General features: G+C 39.4%; 1 protein-coding gene across 2 annotated transcripts in view; it reads left to right on the top strand.

Moving 5' to 3' along the window:
* The window catches only part of CWF19L2 (CWF19 like cell cycle control factor 2), a 119,956-nt gene that overhangs the window by 3,190 nt on the left and 93,725 nt on the right, over positions 1-23,041 (top strand). For both annotated transcript variants that reach the window (XM_078059064.1, XM_036067852.2), the window contains exons 5-8: positions 8,621-8,731; positions 9,477-9,596; positions 15,708-15,801; positions 22,341-22,456. In XM_078059064.1, coding sequence (XP_077915190.1) covers positions 8,621-8,731; positions 9,477-9,596; positions 15,708-15,801; positions 22,341-22,456 — 441 coding nt within the window. The remainder of the gene's footprint in view (positions 1-8,620; positions 8,732-9,476; positions 9,597-15,707; positions 15,802-22,340; positions 22,457-23,041) is intronic.

Genomic DNA, 23,041 nt, shown 5'->3' on the forward strand with positions numbered 1-23,041 from the left:
GAAAAATGGATCTTTTTCTTTTTTTTTTTTTTTAAAGATTTTATTTATTTATTTATTTGAGAGAGAGAGAATGAGAGAGCACATGAGAGGGGTTAGGGTCAGAGGGAGAAGCAGACTCTCTGCTGAGCAGGGAGCCCGATGTGGGACTCGATCCAGGGACTCCAGGATCATGACCTGAGCCGAAGGCAGTTGCTTAACCAACTGAGCCGCCCAGGCGCCCTGGAAAAATGGATCTTAAGTTACAGAGAAAAGTAGGAGGATGGGGATACGATTTAGAAGTCATTGCTCGGGGAAGCTGTTCGAATGGATGGATTGCCCAGGGATGTTGAAAAGAAAGAGGAACACCAGGAACCAGACGGGAGTAAAGGCCATCAAGTAGAAGTAGTTGGAAAATTGGAAGGAGACGCAAGGGAAGGACAGTACTGAAAAATAAAAGAGTTTTAAGACATTTAAAAGTCTAGGGATTGCCTGGCGGCTCAGTCGGTTAAGTGTCTGCCTTCGGCTCAGGTCATGATCCCAGGGTCCCGCATCGAGCCCCATCGGGCTCCCTGCTCGGCGGAGAGGCTGCTTCTCCCTTTGCCTCTCCCCCTGCTTGTGCTCTCTCTCTCTCTCTGACAAATAAATAAGTAAAATCTTAAAAAAAAAAAGACATTTGAGAGTCTGTTGCTCTTGTTTATTTTTTAATAGAAAGTAACATTTTAGTCTTTAAAATAGGACATGTTTATATATTTATCTTTGGGGTCAAAAGGAACAGAATGCTGTCTTGGCTCTGTCTCTAGCCAGTTCTGGGATAAGAGGACTCACAGAGGAAGGGTAAACCTTTCACACTGATTTTCAGGAAGAAAGAAGTACACTGTTGGGGCACTTGGGTGGCTCAGTCAGTTAAGCCTCCGACTCTTGATTTCAGCTCAGATCATGATCTCAGGGTTGTGAGATAGAGCCCCACATTGGGCTCCCTGCTGGACATAGAGTCTGCTCGAGACTCTCTCCCTCTGCCCCTCTCCCTGCTTGCATCCTCTCTCTCTCTCTTTCTCTCAAATAAATCTTGGGAAAAAAAAAAGAGGTACATTGTGGTTAGAGAGTGATGAGCTAGAGATGTTGAGGGATAGTTGGTCTCCTTCAGAGGGTTGTATGTGCAGTTGAATCACTAAAGAGGACCAAAGTCTGGTCCTCTTGTACTTCTAGGAACTGAGTTTTGGGCAGTACACCCTGAGATGATAAATGGCTCATGAAAGCCTATCTTATATGAGAATGCAGTTTGTGAATTCATAGTGAGAAATACAGCTGGATAGTTTTGTCAAGTAGCCAGCATATTTTTGTAATGGTAGGAAAAAAATTGTTAAATGTAATTCAGGACCAAGTCAGTTAGAAAATCTTAAAGTGAAAAGAAGGTAGAGGCACTGTTTCCACAATTGTGGATTGAGTTGCTGATCCCATTGAGATCCTGAAAAAATTAAGTTACCCTTTTTCCAAAAGGAAATTTATATACAAAGTTGTTTATTTCAGTGGGATTTATAAAACCGGAATTTAGGCAGAGATCACAGGTTAAGAATCTCTGTCCCGTGGGGACAGATCTGCTAGGCTGAGTAAACATTTATGTAATTTGATTAAGGGTACTTGCTTTCCCTTATTAGAGACACATTGTCCTGTTATATTTCTTTATTCTTTCCTGGAAATATGGTTGACCTTTGAACAACATGGGTTTGAACTTCATGGATCCACTTATAAGCAGATAGTTTTTAGATAAATACAGTACAGTACTGTAAATGTTAATTTCTCTTCCTAATGATTTTCTTAATATTTTCTTTTCTCTAGCTTACTTTATTATAAGAATACAGTGTATAATACATATAGCATACAACATACATGTTAATCTTGTTAATGTTATCAGTAAGTCTTCTGGTCAACTGTAGGCTATTAGTAAAGTTTTTTGGGGAGTCCAAAGTTATACGTGGATTTTTGACTATGTGGGGAGTCAGCACCCTTAATCCCCTCGTTGTTCAGGGGTTGTCTATGTATATGTCTTTTTGTTGCAACTCATGAATGGAATTTTAAAAAAATGAATAAACAAACAGGAGAACCAGAACTATAAATATGGAGAACAAACTGAAGTTTGCTAAAGGGGAGGGCTCTGGGGGTGTTGGGTAAAATGGGTGAATGGAAGAGGGAGGTACAGGTCTCTGGTTATGGAATGAGTAGGTCACAGGAATAAAAAGCAGAGCATAAGGAATACAGTCAGTGATTATAATAGCAATGTAATGGGGCAGATGGTAACTACATTGTGGTGAGCGTAGCATAATGTATAAACTTGTCAAATCGCTAAGTTGTACACCTGAAACTAATGTAACATTGTGTGTCAACTATACTCAAATAAAAGAGAAAGAGGAAAAACCTCTCAAATGTGTAGGCTAACAATAAAACCCCTCTGAATCTTGGACTTCAGAAACAAAATTACTGAGGTTAATTTTATGGCCTAGCCTGTGATCAGTCTTGGTGAAAATTCCATGTGTATTTGAAACGTGTATTCAGCTGTTAGGTGTAGTGTTCTATGAATGTCAGTTTGGGGAAGTTGATTAATAGTGTTAAGTCTTTTGTATTCTTACTGATTTTCTGCTTTCTTCTATCAATTATTGTGAAAGCAGTATTAAAATCTCTAGCTGTAGTTGTAGAAGTTTGTCTATTTCTCCTTTAGTTTTGTGTTTTTGCCTAATGTATTTTGAAGCTTTATTAGGTATATACACATTTAGTACTATTATATCTTCTAGATGAACTAGCCATTGTATTATTGTGAAATGTTTCTCTTTATCTCACTTAACATTTTTGTTTAAGGTCACTTTGTTTCATATTAATGAACTCTCTTCAGTTTTATTATTTGTTTTTTTCATGGTATATCACTTTTTATTCCTTTAGTTTTAATTTTTCTCTTTTGGTTTTATTGAATGTATTTCTTGTAGACTGATTATTTGGGTCTTGCTTTTTTTTTTTTGTTTACCTAGTTTATCAATTTCTTCCTTTTTAATTAGAGGATTTTCTGTACTAGGTAATATGGTAGCCATATGTCACTTTTAAAAATTTAATTAAAATTCATTAAAGTTATATTAGGTTGAAAATTCATTTCTTCATTCTCACTAGCCAGATTTTTTAAGTGCTCAGTAGTCACATCTGGCTCGGTTAGTGGCCCCTGTACTAGGCGGTGTAGGTATAAAAAATTCTGTTAGATAGCAGTGGTTTAGATCATTTATGTTTAATGTAATTATGGATCTTCCTTGATTTTCGATTGGGTTATGTCCCAGTAAACCCATTGTAAGTTAAAAATATCATAAATCAAAAATACATTTACTACACCTAACCAACTGATTATTATGGCTAAGTCTAGCCTACCTTAAACGTGCTCAGAATACTTGTAGTAGCCTACAGGTGGGCACGATCCTCTGACACAAATACTGTTTCCTTAGCTCAGTGAGATTGTCATATTTAGCTTGAGTTTCCCTTCCTTGTGCCTTGGTCTGGGAGGTGCTTCAAGGCAAAAAGCTGTCGCATTCACCCCATTTGTTTCCCTTTTCAGGGATCACAGCCCTGTATTACTGAGATACAATGTTCTGAGAACAGTTTCAAATATTTTCTATTATTACTTCTATTTCTATGTATTTTTAGTCTGATGCCGTTTATTTTGTCATGGTCAGAAGCAGAAGTCCTCAGGTTCCTTTACGATTTACTGGTAGCACTTGCTGTCTTGGTTCTATCTTCTAGATTTTTTTCTGATACGATTAGGGGTGTGGTTATTATGAAGGCCACACATGAGAGGAAGAGTTCTGGGAGCTGTGTTAGGTCAGGAGGCACATTAAGCTTGATGGTGTATGAATTCTCCAAGGTAAGGTGGAGGATTGAAACTAAAATCAGCAGAAGAAATGAGGTCATAGCATATTTGGGAGGAGGAACAGCAATTGTGCAAAAGTATTGAGGTGATCGTATAGTGGTGAAAATGAGAAACAAAATTAGTAGAAAGGGAATGAAGGCAGGCAAGTTCTATAGAATTGTCCAGGTTTCACTGTTCTGTGAATGAATAATAATACGAAGTGTATCACTGAGGTTTCTTTCATTCAGTGCCTGGTATTTAAAATGCTTGAATGCTGGCTGCTAATTAAAGTTTCTGACTAGGGCTGTTGGAAGAGTAGAAAAAGAGGATTTAATTAATTTTAGTGCACCTTTACTGAATGTCAGCTCTTCATCAGACTCTGGTATAGACACAGGGAATATAAAAATAGAGGTTTTTTTCAGGCCTTTGGGGAACTCATTTTCTAGTTAGATAAATAGATAGATAATTTCAATGTGTAATCTCATGATGCCAAGGCAGAACAGTATAGTCATTGGTTAAACAAGGTAGTTAACTTTTCTCTCCTATGAAAGAAATCAGGCAGGTGTCTGGGACTAGTGTGGTCTTCTGGGACTAAGGCTTCTACTATTTTGCTACTCCCTCAGCATTACAGCCTTACCTCTTAGTCTAGATAACAAGAAAGAGGATGCCCTCTCTTTCATCATTTGACTTCCAGAAAGTCCCGCATAATGCCTTTATTTCCATGTCGTTGGACACTTGATCATAAGTCTTCAGTTTCCAGCAAGGGAGGCACATTATGTCTCCAAATAAAATAGGGTTCTTTTGGCAAGAAAGAAGAAGAGCTTTGTGACAGGGAGCCATAGAAGAGGTCAGATGTGTTCTCTTTATATTACTCCCAGGTGTGTTTAGGGTGGGGGTTGGAAAAAAGAAGGGGAGCAGGAAAGACTGGAGTCCAGGAAACTAATTTGGTTATTCCAGTTGTCTAGGTGAGAGATAAGAGGATGTGATCTAGGATACTTTAAGGGAAGGGGCATGTATTAGCTGGGGCTCTGGGTTGCAGGTAACAGAGATTAAACTTAAATTGGCTTATTCAGAAAAAAGGGGCAATTTATTATTAGCGTACAGAAGTCCTAGGACATGTAGGTATGGGAATGCAGCTGAGTTTCAGGAATGGCTGGAATTAGAGTTGCGAATGCTTTTATGAATCATCTTGCCATTTTCCATGTTTGTTTTTCTCTGAGTTCAATTTTTTTCTTGGTAACAGATCAGTTTTTTTGCTGAATTCTAATCCTCATGACAAAAATAGCTTCTGCCAGTGCATTTCCATTTCTCTTTAGTTTTAGAGCAGCCCCATTTAGTCTTGATTTCAAATTCCTGGAGAGTAACTCAGATTGGTATGAATTGGGCCAGATACCTACCTTTGAACGAATCGGCTGTGGCCAGGGATGGAAGTGGGCTCCCGTGGTAGGCATGTGGTGTTCACTCTATGATGTATTTGAGAAATACTTTGGAAATGAAAATAGTAGGTTTAGATGGGAGGGGTAAGTTGATCCTGAGATTGTTGACGTGGATAAGTGGGTGGTTGGTGGTACCATGCATGTAATTGAATTCAGTAATAGAGGAGGAGGAACAGGTTTTATGGAAGAGATGATGGGTTAATTTTTTGTTCTTAGTGAGTTCAGCATGGCATCCAAATATAGTAGGTAGTTGGTTAAATCACTGAAACTTTGGGTAGACAGATTTGAAAGATCTCAGCACAGCTGGTGGTAGCTCGAGGCATGAGAGTGGATTTGCTGGCCAAAGGGGAATGTTTAGAGATTAAAAAATGTAGTGGGCAAAGAATGGAACCCCAAACAACATTGATATTTCAGGGCTGAGCACAGGAGGAAAAGTGCATGAGGGAAATGGAGAAGAAACCAAGAATGGGAGGAGAACTAGGAAAGGTCATGGAGGTTGAGATGGTGAGTTATCCAGAGTTATATTCAGCAGAGGTCTAGGGAGATAAAGACAGAAACATTCTGCTGCATTGGGCAAAGTGGAAACCAGTGGTGACCTTTGAAGTTGTGTAGGTTAATGGGGACATTAGCCGTATGATAGAGTTTGAGGATTGGGTGACAGTGAGACGGGATAGACTGCTGTTTTAAGAATTTGGCTTAGAGTACAAGTTGGAAGATAAATGGCTGCTAGAGGGAGACATAAGGGCAATCAAGATTTCCCTTCTTCCCTCATTCACACACACACGCGCACACACACACACACACACACGATGGGGAATACGTGAGCATATTTCTAGGTCAGTAGCTTCGGTTGAAGCTACAAGAGAAGGAGACAATTGATGGTGCATGGTCCTAGAGGAACAGGAGTGGCTGGGGCCAAGATCTGTGGAGGAGGACCTGCCTTGAAGAGGAAGAGTTAACAGGAGATAAGGATAGGCACAGGCATAAATAGTTTTGTTGGAGGTTGGGAGGAAGCTAAAGTTTAGGCTTCATTTTTATTGATCGAGGAAGGGGAGAGATCCATTTGCTGACTGTGTGGGGAATGGGAGTTGGTAGAAAACTTGAGGGAGTTGTGTAAGAAGATGATGAGCATCACCTCTCTGCCAAGGTATTAAGCAAGGTCTTGGGGATACAAAGTAGGCAAGAGCATATGTGGTTGCTTTCTCATAGAACTTACTACGAGACATTAATCAGATAGTCACACAAGTAAATGTAAAACTGATAAATGCTTCAAAGGGGAGTAAGCCAAGGGAGTGGAAGAGAGAGCTGACCAGGGACCAGTAAGAGGAACACTAGTTGTGACTGAGAGTTTAGCTCAACTGAAGTTGTAAAGGTCATGATGATTGGGGTTTATGCAGGGGTGGAGCTGGTTTGCGGCTGTGGTGGTGAAGCAGGGGTGGACCTGATCAGTGACTTTCAAGTGATGGGTTAACATCTCAGAGGGTAGAGAAAACCTGTAGTTTCAGAAGAAGGCCTTCGAGGGGTGCCTGACTGGCTCATTCGGGAGAGCATGCCACTCTTGATCTTGTGGTTTTAAGTTCAAGTCCCACGTTGGGTGTAGAGACTACTTAAAAATAAAATCTTAAAAAAAAAGAAGGCCTTCACCAGAATCCTGTGGAACACTAATGTAAACTCTTTTTTTTTTAAGCATGATCTTAGCAAATTGGCACTCCCCCAAGGAATGTGTTAACTTTTTCAGATTATAAACTCCCTTTTTAGTGGATAACACCAAGTGGTAGGAACCAAGTCTTCAAATTGATTTTTTTATTTTTTTATTTTTATTTTTTTTTTTAAAGATTTTATTTATTTATTTGAGAGAGAGAATGAGATAGAGATAGAGAGCATGAGACGGGGGAGGGTCAGAGGGAGAAGCAGACTCCCTGCCGAGCAGGGAGCCTGATGTGGGACTCGATCCTGGGACTCCAGGATCATGACCTGAGCCGAAGGCAGTCGCTTAACCAACTGAGCCACCCAGGCGCCCCCAAATTAATTTTTTTAAAAAAGTTTTTATTTAAAGTCCAGTTAGTTAGCACATAGTGTTATGTTAGTTTGAGGGGTACAATATAGTGATTCAGCACTTCCATACATCACCCTGTGTTCATCATGACATGTGCAGTCCTTTCAAAATTGATTTGACAATGTAACTATGAGTAGGCCAGAAACGTATTTATAGTGATTATCTTAAAAATTACAACTATATATGTAATTGGCTAGTTCTAATGTTTCTATAACTCCAAATCAAAGCCTGAATGAATGAATGAATGAATGATGTCTGCTCTGCATTGGGAGACAGTTGGCAGTTGAGGTGCCAAAGCACAGGTATGTTTACTCCATGTGGATTGTACCTTTTACCAGACATACTGTTGTTCTCCAGTTAGGTAATTATCCAGAACTTTGTGGAATGAAGGAATATTGTTCTCAGTCAGGAAATCCTCTTTTTCTTCCCTTGGCCTCCAAGTTCCTCTGCTGTGCATTAGCCAGTGTTGTGTGCTAGGTGATTTCTAGGATCTTTCCTACACTTACATTGTACAGCTCCAAAGAGTAGATGGTAGAGCCAGGAAGATCTAGATTTCTATTCTGGTTCTCCTACTTGGATACCATGTAACTTGGGCAAGTTACCTAATTTTGGGAAGCCTTTCTTATCTCTAAGACCAAATAGTATTTTATGTAGGGTAGTTTTAAGGAGTCAGCTTGAGAACATATGCGGAAGTACTTATTACAGTACTTAACGTAGAAGGAGTTGATTGATGTATTTGTGGAAAACAGAACCCAGAACTTGGCATAATGCTGAGCACATAGGGGATGTTGGCTAAATACTTTGTAGCTGATTTAATAATCTGGTATTTAAACACAGTAACAAAGTGCTTTACCAGCCTGGCTGTTAACTGAGATCTCTGCATTTTTAGACCCAGGGAAATTTAAAAATTTGAAACTTAGAGGCAAAGTCTTTTACTTGAGTGTTGTTTCCCTTGTTCTAGTTAAACAAAGATGTCAGTATTGCTTAATGTTGGTAGGAACCGAAGCTCTGTTGAAGTGAGTTCTCTGCTGTCAGTTCTAATCTTTTGTTTTCGCTTTCCCTCGGAATGACAACAGTCATGGTGTTTCGTGGGCTTATCCCAAAAGAGTGGGTTTATGTGTTCTTTGTTCAAATTTTCATTGTAGCTTTTTAAAGGGGAAGCCTACTGTAAGGATTTTTTTTAGGGAACTGAGTTCACCATTTAACAGCACAGAATTTTTATATGCAAGTCTGCAAGTTTGAGAATTTCACTTATATGCTAAATATTCTTAGAGCTCTGAAGACGAGTGGGTTGAGGCTGTCCCATCGCAGATTCCTGGCAGAGAAAAGGCCTGGAAAGTGAAAGGTGAAAATTCAGAAAGAGAAGACAACCCAGTTATTCAGGTAAGTCACCTGATTTTAAAGAAAGAAGTGTGAACAGCTAAGAATAGATGAATGTTAAAATGACAGATGGTTATAATTGCTTCAGGAGAAAAATTAGACTTTGAAAACAGTATATTCTTTTATGAATAATTCTGGCAGTGATGCTGTTTGCTTAGTCTTTGTACTTCGTTCTTCTTCTGTGAGAAAAGGAGTACTGACCTCTATTCTGGTCCCACAGAGGGTTTCCTCCCATTGTTGTGGCTAGAAAAGCGTCACTTTCCTCCCCTGTGCTGAAGCTCTGTACTGTTACCTGTATCCGAGTTAGTAGAGTTCGGTCACTTTTTATTTCCCTTCATTGCATCATGTCATAATTTCGGTTAGCAGTACTTAAGAGTAGAAGAGTTCACAGATTTGGGGCTGTTGTTCATTTGCTGCCATGGGAATACGGTTTATATGCTGTTAGCTGCGGCACAGAAAGGTGGAAGGGACTGGTGTTCGAGTGCCTGTTCCATGTCAGGCACCAGACTGTGCGCCTTAAATCTGTTCTCTGGTTGACTCCTGAAAGCAGTCCTAAAAGGTATGAAGTTTATTACATTTTACAGGAGAGAGACTAAGGCATTGAGAGACTAAAAAACTTGCTTCAGGGTGGGCAGATGTAGGATTTGAGCTGGGTTTGTGTGCCCAGAGACCCTGCTGTTGTTACCAAGTGTTTTTTGTTCACTTCTAATCAATTTAGATTGAAATAACTTTTTTTTTTTTAAAACAGAGAGATGAGTGGATGACGGTTGATTTTATGTCTGTTAAAACTGTGTCCTTATCATCACTCAAAGCTGACAAGGAGGCTATGAGGAAAATAGAGCAAGAGAAAACCCAAGCCCTGGAACAGGTAAGAGTATTGAAAATGCTTTAACTTCCAATTTGTCTTTAATAAGCAATGAGATATTTATATAAATGCAGTTTTACTTGTGAAATATTATATTCTCTTTTGTGGTATTTAATAACATTAGTGGGGATAACTGAAATGTGGCAGAAGTTCTTAAAGATGACTCTCCTGTAGGAAGCCAGTTTAATGCTATCTAGATTGATAAATCCACCGCGTATGTAGTTGGGAATATGGAGTTTGGCTCACAGCTCGGACTCAGAGGAGCTCGGGCTTGAGCTGTGCTCCCTGTGTGGTCTGAGCCTCTTCAAGGTGAGACTTCATTTGGAAGTCTGCCCGTGTTGGTAGTGCTTTGAAGTGCTTGGCAGGAGTGGATGCCAGTGCTTTGTGGAGGGTCACACTGTCAGTTTGGGCATCACGGGTTTCCCAGAAGAAAGCTTATAATCTAGAATCACAAAATACATGAAAATACAAGGATAGTCCATAAATGGCAGTCACGTGAAATAATGAACAGTAGAATCAGACCCACAAAACCTTACCTGTTGGAGTATTTAATAGCTTTATACAGTATGGAAAATGTGAGTAAGAAATAAAAGATTTTTATGAAGGCAAATCTGGGAAAGAGCCAACAAGAACTTGTAGAAATAAAAAATACCACAACTGGAATTAGAATTAGAAACTCAGTAAATGAGTAAACAACAGATTGAATATACCTGAAGAGAGAATTAGTGAACGAGAAGATCGTCTTTAAGCGTTTACCTTGAACACACCATAGAGGGACAAATAAATCAAAAAGGTGAGAATGATCGTAAGTCCTGTGAGCAATGTTGTTTTCTGTCTGCCCCCCCGCTTTAATTTTAATTCTGAAAATGCAGGTGTGGTACATGGTATTGGCTTATTAAGTAAGCAGCTATTCATATGGAACATGTGGAGGGCAGGGATTTTGGGAGCATCTTGACTAAGCTCTGGAATGTATCTTTGTCTCTGAGATCTGATGGAGTCGGAGTCCTTGTGTTCAGAGAGGAGAGGGAGAGTACATGTAGCACCAGGGGGATGACCAGTGTGCGTGGAGCTGTGTGAGGTCTGGAGGTTGGGATTACCCAGGCCATGACAAGCTTGCTTCTGAAATCCTGCTCTGCTATTGTTGGGCATTGATGTGTTGGTGTGTTAGGGTTACCTGGCTTGTGGTCTTATGTTCTGTTTACATATCCTGTTTAGGCCTGTTCTCCATATCAAACCATAGAACATAGTAAACCCTTGAATATCTTTAGCAGATTGAAGTAGTGATCAGTTATTCTTAGAAATATGATTACATAAAACCATCTTCATTTTCCTAAGAAACGGTAATAGTTTTTTCTTATCTCCCCACCTTTCCAGCTTTGAATTCCAGGCTTTCAAGTTAACATAATCTTTTCTTACAAACACTTATATGAACTTGTCTGATTCTTTCGAGCCAGCATCCATGGATCTGCTCAGTTGCCTCTGGAGTTTTTGTCTTTTGCATGTGTATCATCTTTTTCATTCCTGCTGGAGTGTCCCTTATTAGTTGTGTGTCTTCTCCTCTGTGTGCCTTACTTGTCTCATGTGTACTGGAGTTCGTGTGTGTGATGAACTGGGGACGGCCCCTGGAATGGGTTCAGGCCCTGATTTACTCTTGTGTGGGCAATTTCAATAAGCTCTTCATTTCTCACCCAGCATCCTACGATGGATGTCAGGTTAATCTTTTCAAAGTACAGCTCTGATCATAGTGTTACTCTGTTTAGAAGTCCTCGTGATTCAAGGGAAGGGTAATGTCTTAACAATTTCTAATGTTGGGGCGCCTGGGTGGCTCAGTCGTTAAGCGTCTACCTTCGGCTCAGGTCATGATCCCAGGGTCCTGGGATGGAGCCCCGCATCGGGCTCCCTGCTCAGCGGGAAGTCTGCTTCTCCCTCTCGCACTCCCTCTGCTTGTGTTCCCTCTCTCGCTGTGTCTCTCTCTGTCAAATAAATAAAATCTTAAAAAAAAAAAAATTTCTAATGTTTCTGGTGGAAGAAGCTCAACTAGTGGTATTTTGTGCCACCCTCTTTCCTCATTCTGTCCTTGAGGATATGGAGTAAATTTTCTTCTGGAAAATTGGGAAAGAATGCACTGGGCAGACTTGGCTTAGCCCTGCGCTTCCTGCTTATGGACCAGGCTGCCTGCAGAGCTCATGTGTGGGGTCAGGGGACGTGGGGTTGGCTCGGTGCTGACTACACCTGGGAAAGTCTGCCTCATTGTGCCGTTCAGTGAATAGGCCCATTTGGTTTTTACTGAAAGAAAAATTCTCTTCCAATTTAGCCTTCATCAGCAATAAAGGTAGTTTTTGTCTTTTATTTCCTTAAGGTTTTGTTGTATTTATAACTTGTTCAGAGCTTGCATGGAAAAGAAAGATGCCATATGCACTCTTCTCCTTTAAAGGCCCCCACCCCCCCACCCCAGAGCTGCCACGAATAGAGTCAAACACATTGCTTTGGATTCTTTCTCTTAGGTAATTTGTACCCCAACCAAACTAGTGTAATCACTTTCTCTCATATGTCTCTGCAAATTCCTGGCTTTGCATCTTTGTTCATCTGGTTCTTTCTAAGTGAATTCTCTTTCTCTCTATAAGTCTGCATCTTGTTTATCCTTCAAGGCCTAACTTGATATGTACTAAGAAATTTTTCCTCTTTAACTGAAATAAATGGACCTTGCCTTAGAATCATATGTTGATTCTTATAATGGGAGTGGGGATAAAATGAAGATAATGGGAAGAAGTCTGATGATGGTCCTTCAATGAAGCTTCAGTGTGAAGTGTGTTGATTTTATGTCTCTTCTGGTTTTTTCAGAATATCATTTCTTTTGTGCTCTAGGCTGGTGTTTTTCAAAATGTAGGTCATGTAATTGAATTATTGCAATCAGCACTTAAAAATATAAAATATCAGCATGTATTATGTGTAATAAAAATACTTCTTTTTCTCTTTTTTTATACTTTTTTAAAAGAATTTATTTATTTGACAGAGATTGAGAGAGAGAGGGAACAAGCAGGGGGAGGGGCAGAGGGAGAGGGAGAAGCAGGCTCCCAGCTGAAGAAGGAGTCCCGATGTGGGGCTCGATCCCACGACCCTGGGATCATGAGCCAAGCTGAAGGCAGCCACTTAATCGACTGAGCCACCCAGGCACCCCACATTTTGTTTCCTAAAACCTTTGTTTTGGACACACACACACACACACCCACACACACCCACCCAAGCACACACACACACCCAAGCACACACACACACACCCAAGCACACACATCCAGGCACACATACAGTCTCTCTTTGGGTGAAGGTCACAGAAAGATTTGCAAACACATGCTCAAGGCTGTGTCTTTGTCGTCTGGGCCTCTTCTGCCCGCACTGTGCTATAATCTATGGGTGATAGCATGTGTCTGTAGACCTAGTCTATAGACCATTATAGAGATGCCTACCGGTTTCTCAACCTTCTTTTGCAAGCAGGAGGTGTCCACACCCCAGTCCTTGGCTTCATGTGCTGAACTGGCTCCATTCCTCTTTCACTTGGAGCATTTGTAGTATTTATTATCTTACAGCAGTTGAACTAAGTAAGGGCTGTTACTTTCTGCTCGCACATAGAGCCCAGTAAGGCCTGTGGTATTCAGGTCACTTTACCACTTTACATTTCTGTTCTGTTCTGGTCCACAAAGATGTTTATCTTGTTTTGAACTGAAGTATGTTTTGTATTTTGTGTATCTTTTCTGTTTGTCCTGAGCAAAGAGATTGTGATGAATGGAACCTTTATAAGCCATTTTGACTAGAAGGCCTGAGTGTGTTTTAGAGATTGATTTATATTGATATATTTTATTTCTGGTTCATTCCTTTTAATCACTATGTAGTCTTTCATCATCTAACTATGCCATATGGTAGATGTCCATTTTTGTGGGAATCTGTTTTTCACTATTTACAAACAATGCTAAATGAAGATCCGTGTGTGTATTTTCTCATGCACGTGTGTGTGGACTTCTCCCTGGTGCACATCTAGAAGTGCAATTGCTAAGTTATAAGATATGCACTTCTCTTCTTTTATAAATACTTGCAAAGAGATTGTAACAGCTTATACCGCCCAACAATGTATCTATCTAGCCTTTCTCTTTCTCTCTCCTTCCTTCCTTCCTTCCTTCCTTTCTTTCCTTTCTTTCTTTCTTTCTTCCTTCCTTCCTTCCTTCCTTCCTTCCTTCCTTCCTTCCGTCCTTCCTTTTTCTTTCTTTCTTCAGATTTGTTTATTTATTAGAGAGAGAGAGAGAGGAGGGAGGAGGGGCAGAGGGAGAGGGAGACAGAGAATCCTGAAGCAGACTCCCTGCTGAGCAGGGAGCCCGATGAAGGGCTCGATCCCAGGACCGTGGGATCATGACCTGAGCCAAAGGCAGACGTTTAACCTACTGAGCCACCCAGGTGCCCCAACCAACAGTGTATGTTTCTTTACTATATTTAGTATCTATATGGTCAAACTTTTAAATTTTCATCATGCTAATTAATGAGTGAGAAATGACATTTCATTGTTTTTATTTGCATTTGACTGATTACTGTGAGAGATCTTTTCATTTTTTTTTTGTCATTCAGATTTCTTATAGTGCGAATTGCTTATGTGTTCTGCTTATTTTTCTTTTAGGGTTGTGTTTTTCTTACTGATTGCTGGTAGTTGTTTATACATCCAGTCCTTTTACTGTTGTATATTTTCACATAATATCTCACAGTTTGTCTGGACTGTTGTCAAGTGTTCTCCTCGGTGTGTAACTCCAGGCTTTTGTGTCCTGTTGAGAAGCTGATGTGTATCTCTTTTGAGTGTCTGCACAAGACCACTGGAAAAAATTCCTTGATTATAGACCCTTAGAGGTTTTGTAGTAGTCTAACAAGGGAGGTGATGGAAACTTTTTTGGTACAAACTAAACATCAAATCCTTATGGTTTTGCTTATCTTCTACTTGAACTTAAATTTTGTCCTTTGAAGATTCTGTACTGTTTTGTCAGCTCACGAATATTCTTTAAAAGCTTAAAAAATTTTTTTTATCCACCATTTTTGTTTTCAGTACTGTGGTTGGTTCATAGTACTAGAAAATAACATTTAACTCTCTTCATTCTTCTCCACCTAGTTGCTGTATTAGTTCTAAGAAACATTTTCTGACCTTCTGAGATCAAGTCAGATGCCCCAGTCTGTGGCTCTCTAGCATGCTTTACCTTCACAGCACTCAGCCGTATCGGACTTGCTTCATTGTCTTTCTCCTGTCTCCAGACTGCCATTGTTCTGATGGGAAGGACCGCCTGCCTTACTCGTTCAAGCCGCAGTGCCTGGCCCAGCGCTCGGAACACAGGGGGCGCTTGAATGGTGACGAGGCTGCCGTCAGCTCCTTTCCAGTTGTAGCCACCATCATCTGACCGGATTTCTGCCTCTGATCTTGCTCTTCTTCAGTCTTTCCTCCCCAGAGTCACTCTCATGATTCACCATTGCCCCAGCATAAAACCCCAACAGCACATGACCCTCATCCCTGATGATTCTACAACCTAGCCTCTTTTCACTACTCACTCATACTTCTAGGTTTTAGACAGTCTGGATAATTTTAAGTTCGTTGAAAATTTTCTATTTCCTCTAGGGTTTTATGAACATGCTGTTATTCCTTCTCTGTGGAGCTTCTCTGTGCATTCTTCCCTCACAAGAGAATTTGGCTAATTCCTGCCCCTCTTTAGGTCTAAGGCTGCATGTATTACTTCCTCTAGAAAGTCCCTGATCTTCCACTGTGAGAGAGGTTTAAGTTGTGTGTGGCTTTAGCACTCTGCACTTCTGGTCTCAAAGCCCTTGTCAGTTACTTGTTTATTGTCTCTGTTCCTCACTGTCTCACAAGCTAGCAAAGGCTTAGTTGGGCACATTGACTGGTTATTAGATCCTCTGCATCTAGAGCATATTGGATTCATAGTAGGCATGAATGTTAATTTAGATGTTATTTTTTTGCGAGTTGCAGAAGAGTGTCACTTAGGAGTGTTTTAAATATTTGTCCAACATTAGAACTGTTAACTGAGTCTCAGATATTTATTAACATAGTTAATGACCTCTGAAAATGTTTCGTTCTAGTCCAGACTGCTGGAGAGAGAATTGAATCCATACTGGAAAGGTGGTGGGACAGGTCTTCCACCAGAAGACTGTAACGTGTCATCACTTACCAAAGGTATCTCTAGATTTTGGTTGTAGCCACACAGGCATGTCTTATAACTTGGTATTCCTAAGGGAATGACCAAGGTTAGTTAGTAGATTGACAAGATTTGGTTATTTAAATATTAAATATTTCTGCTTGGTACTATAGTAGTTTTGATTATGTCTGCAATTCTCTGTGTTTGTTTCTGTATTTGCAAAACAACTGTAAGTTTATTGATTATCTGATGTGGAACCCATATGGTTTCATGTTATGAGCACCTATGGATTATTACTGACAGTTCAGATAACATAATGGCAAAGCAAATAAAATGTGTGCAGTCTTTTGAGGCCTTATTTAAATTTAGTACCTGGGAAGATTATTTTGACTATATATGTTTGGGAGCAAATTGACTAACTGTATATATTTTTATACTTGATAATTTTCCATATTTGAGTTTCTGTTTTGGGTGGATTAATACAAAGTATGATTCTGTGAGGATATAATGATGCTTTGGTTTGTTACAAATTCTCTAACAAAATGTAAAGTATTTAGTCTGAGATTTCATGAAAATAATCTATAAATATTAAAGATGTGATTTCATATCTTCAGAAACTCCTACTTTGCCAGCATTCATAAAATTTGTTATTTACCTTAGGATAGTGCTGTTATTTTCCAGCAGATGGAGATAAAATATTTAAGTGTCCCATAATCACACTTGAAACCATAATTTAAAAAATATTTATATGCCAGTTACGTGTTGCAACAACTAGTCCGTGAAAAGTGTGTGTAACTCCAGCTAACCCAGTGCAGAGAGAGTGGCCGTGTCAGTTACGGGGTTATCTTTTCCTTTTAGTGGTTTTTCAGAATAGTTTTCTGCTTTTTGTTGTATTGTTTATTTTTATTTTGGCCATTCATAAAAATTCTTTTTATATTTTATGTGGACATGTCCCTAGAGTCGCCCTGTAGGTTTGTTTATAATTTTTCTTTAGTGGTTTTGGGAAGCTACTAGTAATTGTAGCATTTTCTTTATTGTTTTTCAGCTTGGGTAGAAATGTCTCTGCTGGATTGTAACATAGTAACTGTAGTCACACAAGACTCTCTTTGAGATACTTTCTTAAATAATTTAAAAGCAAAAGTTTAGGGCAGTAGGTTAGCTCACTGAACCATTCCTATGTCGGGCTGACTTTTCGATCCACGCTTTCGCCACCACTGTTGTCAGAGGACAGTTAGTCAGTGAACCTGTGGGGAACGCTTAGGATTGACAAACTGGATCTTTGGGTATTTGCAGCCAGTAGGTTCTCAACTTCTTGAATGTGGAAGACTCAAAGTTGTAGTGTAGGTAGTATCTTTCAGCTGCCTGAAACAGCATAATCTAAGACATGACGAGAAAGATGACCTAATATAAGGCTTTTAGAGAGCCTTTTTTCTTTTCCCCTTCATATCAGGCTTTCACCACCTACCTTTCCCATATTATTCTTATTTAGAAGGAGGAGAAATGACAGGTTCTGTCTGTCAGAGGTTCAGACCCCAGAGTTGACATTAAGTTTTAAATGATCGGCAGGCTGGACTGCATATGCAGGTCGTGTAGTCGTTCTGTTCAGACCAGTGGTCGGGCTGAGCTGGTTCGGCAGCTGACAGTGTTAGCACCTCAGTGTGAAGGAGCTGTGTGGAGTGACACACAGCTCTAAAGTTCTTCAAGGGCGTCCCGTGGTTCTTGGGGTAAAAGCAAACAGCGTTCAGGAGGCCAGGCGGCCCTGATCTCTGGCGGCTGGTGCTCCTCCTGCAGACCTTTGCTGACGGGCTCACAGGGCCTTTGCACGGGTTCCCCTCCATTACCTAGCTAACTCCTCGTCTTTCAGAGTGAGACTGCTGCAGCTTCCTTGGAGGGGCCTTTCCTGACCCCCACACTAGGGCTGTGAGCTGCTCCATGTGCTGGAAGCTCAGTGTCCCTGGCTTCAGGACCCTTATTACAGTAGTGATTTCACATGTATTCACATGGTTATTGGAACACCCATCTCTGATGAGATTATCCGTTCTGTGTGGGTAGAGAGTGGCCCTTGCTGCTTACCTTTATCCCCAGCAGCTCGTATAATACCTTTATTAAGTGAATAATATGATAAGCTACCGAGCCAATGTACTGTGTAAAGCAAAATATGAAAAGACAGCATCTTGGTGAATGTTTGGTATTTGTTTTATCATTCTTTTCATTATTACCTGGTTAAGCTCGGTTTAGAAATGAAAAAGATAAATTGTCACTTATTGAATATTGCCTACAGAATATGTATGCATTTTATATAAGAAAAAAATAGTTTCTCAGTCTTCGCATAACACACGCTCCATGTAGGAATGATAGTAGTCAGCATTAAATACAACTCTATTTTCATAACAACCGTGCATCTTTATATCAGAGCATTCAGAGGATGTTGCCTCTCAACCTAAATTTACAGTAAAAGATGTTTTCAGAAATAAGTCCTTATGAAATTGATAAGCTACAACAGGTTCTTGAGGCAAATAGCTCTAAAACCCATACAGAAGGCTGCTTAGTTCCACATTGTCTAGAAACAGTTTCACAGATCATTTAGAAAATCAGCCTGGAGGTGATCAGAATAAACCACATTTCCCGTCCGTGCTTGAAGCCCATCTTGCTTGAGAGGTGATGAGATAGCGTCTGTTGTTGGCAGCCAGCAGTAGGGCTTGACCCTGATACGTAAGCTTTGATTCTGGGTCAGTGTTCTGGCGTGGGCAGGTCAGGGGTTATCCTTCAGAATCCTCATCCGTGAACTTGAGCAAGTAAGCGTCCACGTTATCTTTTCCTTCAGCCTGCAGCCTTTTCAGAGAAATTGTGAATATCATCTCAGATGCATTTACTGTGGCTTTTGTTTTTAAGAGTTAGCACACCATTTTGTCACCAGAAAGGCAGAAGGGACCTCTCAAGGCAGCCAGGGAGCCTGGCTAGAACACGGATGGAAACCACTGGGACTCCCACAGGATGTACAGAATCAGCGGTGGTTGTGAGTGCTAGGAAGGGAGCTTCCCGGACCACCTCCCCACGAGCGTGGAGGCGAGCACGGCCCCGACGGACTGCGGCCGGTCCCCAAGCCCGGGTACCGGGTACCCCTCTCCGTGTGGGGCCAGCGGCCAGCGCCGCTCTCCACCTGCCTGTCCCTCTCCAGAGAAGTCGTGCAAGGACCGTTCATCAGTGGCCTTCTTAGCGCCCTCACAGGTCACCCCGCGGCAGCTTGGCCCGGCGCTGTGGTCCTGCAGCCCGCGCCTCCCCAGTTTACTCACGTGTAGCAGGGAGGAGAGACGGCGCCCGTCTCACGGGGCTGTTGTGGGGATTCGGTGAGAAGAGCTTGCAGCTCAGTATCTGGGAAATGGTAAATACTTATGATGACAATGTCAAATACTTGTCCTTATGATGAAGTGTTTTGGGAAGATTTTATCAATAGTTTTTCTGTCATGGTTGAGGTGCCACATTTTTAAAAATTAATTCATTAATCTTGATGTTTTTTTCCTTAAAAAAAAAAAGTGGACAAGTAAGTACACTGTTCTCAGCATTCCTACAGAATTATTTTTAACCATATTTTAGTAATGGGAATATTTGTATAATTTTAAAGTTTACATGGCACATTTACATATGAGCTCATTTTCCTAGCAACCGTGTGAAGATAGCAACGTAGGTGTTATTGTTCTAAATTTTATAGCTTGGGAAACAGGCTGAGAGCCTCTGGCCAGCTTGCACGTGGTCGTACGAGTGGCCCTAGAACCCAGGTCTTCTCGTGGCTCGTCCGGGTTTAGTTACTTTGGATTCTTCGCTATGAGACTATTTGCTGCTCTGGAATTAGTAGAAATTATTGCCTACAGACTGTTCTGATGTATTTCTGTTCTTTCTGTGTATATTTTCACTCTCTTTTTTGGCTTTCTCTTTTAGAATCTTTTGAGTTGGAAGAAATTTCACAAGCGGCTTATATCAAGTGCCTTATATTACCGAAGCAAAGGTCCAAGGAAGTCAGTGACTTGATTAAGATCTTACAGCTAGTTTGTAGGAGCAGCGAGACTAATATCTCGGTCTCCTGATACTTAGCTTATTGCTAGTTTTTTTTTTTTTTTTATCTTCTGAGAAAAATGGGGAATGCAGCCTGGATTCATTTGGTTATATTTTGTGTCCACCAATGTAACCTTTAATTATGTTGGGAAACATATACTTTTAGTCTCTTTTAAGTTTTTGCTTCAGATATAGGTATATATTAAATGTATACTAGTGAGTTTATTGTAGTTATTTGATATATCTTTATCTCAGCATAGTGGATAGGGACTATGTTTTATTCATGTTTTTACTTCCTACTATGTTTAACACATTTTCATATTCATAGTAAGTATTTACTAAATATTTGTTAGATTGAATTTCATGATGGATGGTGCTGCAAATTGGTATTTTTTTATGTGCTTTTAAAATATCTGAAAATTTTTCCCGTTAAAAATATTTTATTGTATCTCTAATTATAAGATTAATAAGACTATTGAAATAGAACATACCAACTAAAGATGATATTATATAAATATTTCTAAGATTGTGAATTTTATTCATAACTGAATTCACTGAAAATTTTTATTCTTGTTTGATTTCCTTGATAAATGTTAACACAGAAGAATAAAAGTCTTCCTTTTTCTCTGAGATTTTTTTTTCTCTGAACAATGTTAATATATTGGTGATTGTTCAGGAAATCTTCACTCTGCCCATCAGCATTTTATCAGTTTCAGAGATAACTCTGAACTTGTGTAGCTGGGACATTAACATGGGTATTAATGATAGTGGATTTCTCTTTGTGTAAATTGAGGACTTAGACTAACTTCCTTCACTAATTGCATTGTTCATTTTGAACTCACAGACTATATAAAATAAGAAAAAGAGAGCAAGAGCAAAGTAAACTTGAGGGAAAAGTGAATCATTGAGTTAACTAGAGATCTAGGTTTTGAAGTACAAAGTTTTTTAGACCTGTAAAGAAAGACCCATTATCTTAGAAGATTCTGATTGCTTAGTAAAGACAAACTTTTGAGATTTGAGTGAGACTGGAATTAGAGGATTGAAAATCTTTTTTTTTCTTTAAACTTTTTATTAAAATTTAACACCTGCAGAAAAGTACACAAGTCATTAACTGTGCAGACTGATCATCTTCCTGAAGTGAAAATATCCGTGTCATCAGCACACCTTTTGGGAAACAGAACATTATTAGCACCCCGAAAAGCTCCCTTTGTGGCCCTTTTAGTCACTATGCTCTTGTCAGAAGGGTGACCACTCTCCTGGTTTCTAGCACCAAAGTCAGTTTTCCCCGGAATCATAGTAAGTCCTATGCTTCCTTTTGGTTCCTGCTGCTTGTGGTCCCATTTTCAGATTCATCCATGTTGTTACGTATAGGTGTAATCACTGATTTTCATTGCTGTATAATGGTCAATTTTAGGAATATATCATAATTTATGCTATATATCCATTTTACTGATGGTGAACATTTGGATTGTTTTCTAAGCTGGTATTACTGCAGACTTTTCCACTATGAAGATTCTTATACATGTATTTTGCAGTTTCTTTGTGTTTTTTGTTGATTATAGAACTGGGGTGATCTAAAGCAATCTTATTTTTGGACAAGGAAAATCAGGAACAGAGTTTTGACTTAAGTTAATTGCTTAGATTTCTTTATGCATATCAAAAGTGTGAGGTGTGTAGAAGAAATACAAGTGCTTAATAAAGTTTGTTGAAGGCACTCAGATTTTCATAGTTGGTAATCATGACTGCATAGAATAATTTGCTTTAATATATGTTTCAGTATTATCATCTGTAATTTCCTTATTTGTTCTTCATGCAGTATCTGAGGTAGCTTTTTCCCTGCTATGTGTGTACTTTTATTCTTTATTTCTGGGAATGCCCTGCCTATTCTTATCTTTGTTTATAGAAATCCCACTCATTGTTTTAAGTCTGGTCTGTAAAATGTTCCCTGACCTACCATTTAGAAATAATTCATCTCTCTCATTTTTCTATAATTACTTACATCTTTTTTTATTTTTGTTACATAATATCCTTATTATTGGTTTTATACTCTTACCTTTATACTCTTAGATTGCAGGGTTTTTTTTGAGGATAGCTTTATTTATTTTTGCCTTCCTCAGTCCCTAAAATCTGTACCTTGCACATATAGGTAGCTATATAAATAATATGTTGAGGGGCTCCTGGGTGGCGCAGTCGATTAAGTGTTCAACTCTTGGTTTTGGCTCAGGTCATGATCTCAGGGTCATGAGATTGAGCCCCACGTCGGGCTCTGTGCTCAGCACGGAGTCTGCTTGATATTCTCTCCTTCTCCCTCTCTCTCTGCCCCTCCTGTTTGTGCTTTCTCTCTCTCTCAAATCTTTTTTAAAAAATAAAAAAAAATAATATGTTGAATTTTAAATGCACTTATGAGTCTTACGTGTTCTGGGAACAATATCTAATTTATACTTTAGAAATTATTATAGAAGCAATAAATACTGATTCTGTTATAACCACATGAAGAGTATAACTGACATTTAGTATTGGAATTTAGTTTCAGTAGTAGAAGACGGTGGCTTAAGCTGGTTGAGGAAGTCTTACCAAAGAATGAAGGAACAAGCTGAGAAACAGAATAGAAATTTTGAAGACATTGTGGCTGAAAGATACGGGGTGAGTACTGGTATTAATGAGATAGGTATTATATTTACAGTTATATGAGAAATAAGTGTCTTCAACTTTGTCAGTGTTTTGTGCCATGAAGCTCTTTTGAGTTAAATGGATATTAAATCTCTACTCTATCGACTGCTGAAGCCATTGTCTACCTTTTTTTATCATGTAAACTTCTCTAGCATATTTTTATTGACATGATGAATATGAAAGTTAAGTATGTACGACTTAAGTGTGTGTGTTTAATGTAAAAATAACATTTTCTCATTGTGAGAAAATTTAAATAATGCAGGAAATCGTCCATGGCACACCTCTTGAGATAAACACTGTTGAAATTTTGATATATTTCAGAGTTTGTGTTTATTCCAGAGATTTTGTTATACTCCAGAGTTTTGCAATATAACAGGTTTTTAAAAAATGTATTTTTAAAATAAATATATATACACACACACTCTTAAAACAATGGAACCATAATATTTTACATGGTATTTTAGAACCAGCTCCCCCATTTACCATGTGGATAATCTTAGTATTTCATTAGTTAGTGGTCTTTTTTTTTTTTTTTTTAATTTCTAGAAAAAAGCAGGT

The sequence above is a fragment of the Halichoerus grypus genome, chromosome 11 (assembly GCF_964656455.1).
Source record: "Halichoerus grypus chromosome 11, mHalGry1.hap1.1, whole genome shotgun sequence".
Classification (NCBI taxonomy): Eukaryota; Metazoa; Chordata; class Mammalia; order Carnivora; family Phocidae; genus Halichoerus; species Halichoerus grypus.